The sequence below is a fragment of the Pteropus vampyrus genome, unplaced genomic scaffold (genome assembly GCF_000151845.1).
Source record: "Pteropus vampyrus isolate Shadow unplaced genomic scaffold, Pvam_2.0 Scaffold48, whole genome shotgun sequence".
Classification (NCBI taxonomy): Eukaryota; Metazoa; Chordata; class Mammalia; order Chiroptera; family Pteropodidae; genus Pteropus; species Pteropus vampyrus.
The window spans coordinates 2,335,795-2,341,093 of NW_011888829.1; the positions used below are offsets into that span (position 1 = coordinate 2,335,795).

The 5,299-nt window shown below is 45.0% G+C and overlaps 1 protein-coding gene across 1 annotated transcript in view; it reads left to right on the forward strand.

Annotated features, from left to right (window-relative positions):
• The window catches only part of KIAA1549 (KIAA1549 ortholog), a 129,542-nt gene that overhangs the window by 79,223 nt on the left and 45,020 nt on the right, over positions 1–5,299 (forward strand). Inside the window, exons 13-14 of the mRNA XM_011359561.2 lie at positions 160–337; positions 3,223–3,407. Of these exons, the coding sequence (XP_011357863.2) occupies positions 160–337; positions 3,223–3,407 (363 nt within the window). The remainder of the gene's footprint in view (positions 1–159; positions 338–3,222; positions 3,408–5,299) is intronic.

The following is a 5,299-nucleotide window of genomic DNA, read 5'->3' on the forward strand; positions in this document are numbered from 1 at the left end:
ACTTTTGTTTTAACTGTCCTTCTTCCCACCAAGAGAATGTCATGGGGATTCTGGAACTGGGAAGAGTGTAAGGAGCTTATTACGAGGATTGAGTGCCCTGAGAAAGGGCATCTGGACACACGAGCTTCTAAAATGCTAACAGTTCCTATTATCTTGCAGATGGTAAATGCGTCGAGGCTTGAGGGAGAGGACAATCCCGTGCAGCTCATCTACTTTGTGGAGAATCAAGATGGAGAAAGACTTAGTGCAGTCGAGTCATCTGACCTGATCAACAAGATAGATGTCCAGCGAGCAGCCATCATCTTGGGTTACCGAATTCAAGGTGCTGTCGCCCAGCGTAAGTGCGTGAGGCTTGGCCCCTCAGTGGTTGTCTGTGCTGGGCTGGGGTCAGAAGCCAGTCTTTTTCTGACAGTGAACTCTGAATGTAAGGCATTCTTATGTATGCTTAGTAGATTTATGTCTTAAACCCTTATTTTTTTTTTTTTCTAGAGCGCTTTTTTATTTATTGATCGATATTTTTTGATTAAATTCTTTAATGTCACCACATAGTTGATCCCTTTTGCTTCATCTACCTCCCCCCGCCGCCCATAAATCCTTATTATTAAGTGGCACTTACGTAAGATGTCAGTTGTTGAAATTCATTTGCCAAGACCGTCTTCATGTTAGTGACTGTGGTTGTATCCTTCACCGCCTTTTCTCCTTCCTACCATTTTGCCTTCACAGTGTTATAGCGAGTTACAGTAACTTATGTTCACGTTAATATTTTTTTTCCCCTACTCCTGGACCGTTTCTCTTTTTAAAAAAGTTTTCGGTACAATCACATGTTTTCTCTGTATTTATTCCAAAATCTTACATGTCATATTTTGAACGTTGGTAGGGACAGTGAGTCACTCAGGAAGCTGGGAGGTGCCCTCTGCATTTATTGGCCTCCTTCTGGGTCTTTTAACACAAAGAAGTCCTTGATCCTTACCCTTTTCCAATCCTGTTTCTCCCCCCACCCTGTCCTCACACCACCTCACAATTTAGAAAGAAGTATTTTGATGTTTCTTTATTATTTTTGGACGATACGACACTCCTGCCCCCCTGGCAGCGGCTGCTCTCAGTGCCTTTTTTTTTTTTTTTTCCCCTCCAACTCAGATTTTGGGTATTTAAAATTAAGAAAAGGAGAGGCATGGACGAGTGTGCTTCTGTAAATACACCTTTCTGAATCAGACTGCTATTTTAATGAGGCCGTTTTCCTTTTACGATCCCGAGAGCGATCTTTCTAAGAGCTCAGTGGTACATGCTCCCAACAGGAAAGGGATACGTGTTTTTAGAAGGAGTTCGGCATCAGAGGATATTAGAAAAAAACTCTGTGTGGGGAGTATGTAGGAGACAACGGCAGTTTTAAAAAAAAAATGACCGCTTCGAAATTATCTTTGGCAGTAGATGACGCTTTCTGAAATCTCTACTTGTCCCTGGAAACCAACCAGGATGAGGGCTAATGGGCACCCTTTCTCCATTTCACGGGTGATGAGAGGGTTGCAGCAAATAACCCTGTGCCCGAGATATGATTGCATATTAGCGTGTTCCATTTCAAAGCAGCGAGGGAAAAATAACGGAGCACTTACTTTTTTTATGCACATTTCTGATCGTAGGAGAGGTTCCCCACGGCAGCTATGCACTTCACCTTTCAAAAAGGATGAGTTGCAGGAAGGTATGGGGCACCTTTCAAGCCTCCTTCCATCCGCTCTTTGCTGCTCTTCGTCAGTTTTGTGCTGAAAACCATACGGCTAATGATCGATCCCGGGACGGGAAGCCTCAGCCAACACCAAGGCGGCCAGCCCGAGGCAGCTGTGGGCCCCTGTGTCAGGGCCTCGTGCTTAGCAATCTGCGCATCTCACCGGGTTTTCCTGGGCTAGAACTCGGGATACCCTGTTGTCCCAGCTCAGTGTGATTCTGTCACTTCTGTATCATCAATGGTTCTCATACAACATATAGGAACTATTTTCATGAGCTACGTATATAAACTATATTCAGGCCAAAGTAAAAAATATAAACGTTTAACACCTTCTCACCTTTTTCGTTTCCCGCATACTCTCTGCTTTGTAATTCATGCCGCTTTCGTAGAGCATGTGCTGTAGAGTGCCTGCTCCCCTCCCACATCGCTGTCTCCGGGGGCCTCAACCCAAACTTAAAGCAGCACCAAGAATCTTTTCCTGTCGTTTCCTCTTTGAACAGAAACATTTTGATCTCAGAGCATGTGTTAACCATTATTGGGTACGAAAACAGCGTAAAGCTTAGTCTCGGCCCATGAAAATTCAGATGCGTTTGAAAAGACAAGACTGAGAGCTGTGATTACATCACTGAGCAAAGTAGTATTATCAACTCAATACATCTATGCAATGAAATGCGTTTTACAAGAATAGTTAGGTACCGTCTGCAGGACAGAGATAGCCAGAACAAAGAACTTAGAGAAGGCAGAAGTCGTGCTGCCACAGAGAGGTTGTCAGGACGCAGCCCTAACGGATCAGGAGGGTGGACAGGGAGGAGGGGCATTTTGGTTTTCGGAGCCTCTGGCCTGGAACCTGAGCTTTAGAGGATCCGAGTCCTTGGGAAGGACGAGGGCCTGGCACTGGGAGGGAGGGTTAGGGACGGGAGCTGGGGAAGGAAATCAAGGACCGAGTGATTGAAATACAACTGTCCAAGGCTGTGGAAGATGCGGGGCTGCAGTAGGGGTGGAGGCGGGTGGGAGGGTAGGGAGCGGCAGGTTCAAAAAGAGTCCGTACAATGTAATATGATTTCGAAATTGACAACTGGTACCCGAAGTACAGCACTTTGGATTAAAAGCCATATTTCAAGAGTTTAGGGAGAGACACAGGGAAGGACATTAAGGCAGTGCTTGTGGAGTCTGTTAGGACTTCTTCTTTCTGGTGGGGAAGCATTCCTGTGGAGGGCTAGTGTTACACTGGAAGTCCGGAGGCCCAATTGAACTAGCTTTGCCGTCGAATGAGACACGTTTCTTGAGACACATGATATATGTCACTGTGATCCCCGATCGTGCCCTAGATGTGTCATGCTTCTCGTCTTCAGGAGATCTTAGCCTCTGACCGGTTGTCTAGAGCAGAAAGGACAGGGACAGCCCCGGTTTCTCGGAGCAGAAGGCACGTGCACTGCCCAGGATGGCTGTCCAGTAAAGGAGGGCAGGGAAATTATTCCAAGGCCCTCCTTCCTTGTCTGCAGCGGTGGACAGGGTGAAGAGGCCGTCACCGGAGTCCCAGAGCAGCAACCTCTGGGTCGTCGTCGGCGTGGTCATCCCCGTGCTGGTGGTGACGGTGATCGTCGTCATCCTGTACTGGAAACTCTGCCGCACGGACAAGCTGGACTTTCAGCCCGACACAGTGGCCAACATTCAGCAGCGTCAGAAGGTAAGGGGTCCCCCCCCAACTTCCAGCGTTCACGGAGGCATCTTGCGGGCAGGGGTGGGGGCGCTCAGCCTCTTGGTACGGAAAGATGGGGAAGAGAGCTGTCAGGGAAATCTGCTTTGGCTTTAACGGCGGCGTCCCTGTGCCTTCGCGTTTGCTTGCTGAAAGCCCAGTTCTCCTGTAGCCTTAACTGTGCCGGGAGGATGAGGCTGTGTAAAGGCTCAGCTCTGAGTTCCTCTGTGGTTTTGTTTCTGAGATGATCCGTTGGAAGAGCACATCTATTCTGAGTGTGAATTCTGATCTATTTTAACCCTGGACGTCTTCAGAGAACGGGAGCCAAGGGAGGTTTTCTCAGATCTGTGTGTCTTTTTCTTTCATGCACAACTTCCCTGGGCAGCTCCTAAGTTTTCACCCACCGTGTTACAAGCCCACTTACCTACTTGATCATTAAAAATAGTAATCCGTGCCATAAGCATAACTTCTATTGAGTAGGTGTTTAGTCGTCAGTCTTTCAACATACCTCAAGTCTTTGCGTTTTGGATTGTCGGCCTCCAGAGAGGAATTCTCTGTGAGCTTTCTTATAATAAACAGTACCCAGAACGCATCAGCTGCAGTTTCCAGTTTGGGTTTTCTTCAGAGAAGAGCAAAGTTCTCTAGATTTTAATACCCACCACCCCACCCTACTCTTCAGAGTTAGAGTTAACCCACCCACACCTCGTTTGATGCCAGTTTATTTTTTAGCATCTCCCTTTCCATGTCTTTCTAAAGCATTCAATTCGGTTTTTACCGTAATAGCAATTCTCACACGTTTCAACGGTTTCTGCGGTATTTAATTGTCACAAGTTTTCTGAGCAAGGACATTGACTCTTGGTCCAGATCTAGTTCTGGTTCATCTGCCGTGAGCAAAAACATGCCAAATGCTAGAAGAGAGCTCACCGGCTGCTGGCATTTCACAGAGCCGTTAGTGGGGAGACAGCTCTGCTGTCAGTCCAGTGTTTATAACAGGCACTCTCTATGGGTCTCACAAATTTAGAAAGCTCACTCGACTCTAAAAGTTGGCTAAGAAAAAGTAAGCAAGAGGCAAAAGAACAAGAAATCAAGAATCGCCCGGTTTACCCTTGAATTTTATTCTGATTGGCTATAAAAACATTACAAAGCTAGACCCGCTGAAGACAAAATAAGTGTTATTTTAAAAATTTATTTTATTTTTGTAAGAGTAAACGAAGAAGTATTCTTTTTCTTGTGAGTTAACTAAGAAATGCAAAACTGATTAAACTGCGAGCTTGTGGTTTTGAAGTCTATCGCGGAATCATTTTATACATTAAGTTCATATTTATTACCTATCTTCATTTATTATTTATGCAGTCTGTTTTGTTAGGCTAATGGATGGCATGGAAAAAACCTGGGAAAAAGTACTGGATATAGTAAATGATTCATAGGATGAGTTTATTGCAATGAGCTCAATAATATATTGGGACATGTTTTTGTTCTGATTCAAGAGTATAGTTTCAGAGAGATTTAACCAGTATAGATGGTTATGGATTTAGGTCTTTTATATTCCCCAGCTCCTAACATAAGCACTCCTCGTGGAAGTCCATCTATTATCTGTCACTTCAAGAAGCTATTAGATCTTACATTTAAGTCTTCAACCATTTTGAGTTTATTCTTACAGATGGTGAAAAAGGGGACAGGATGAAGAAGTACACATTGGCAGTTGCAAAATAGTCACGGGGATGTACAGCATAGGGAATGTAGTCAATAACGCAATAACTGCGCATAGTGCCAGGTGGGGACGAGACTAATCGAGGGGATATAAATGTCTAACCATGGCGCTGCACACCTGAAACGAATATAAAATAATATTGAACGTCAACTCTAATTGAAAACTGAAAACC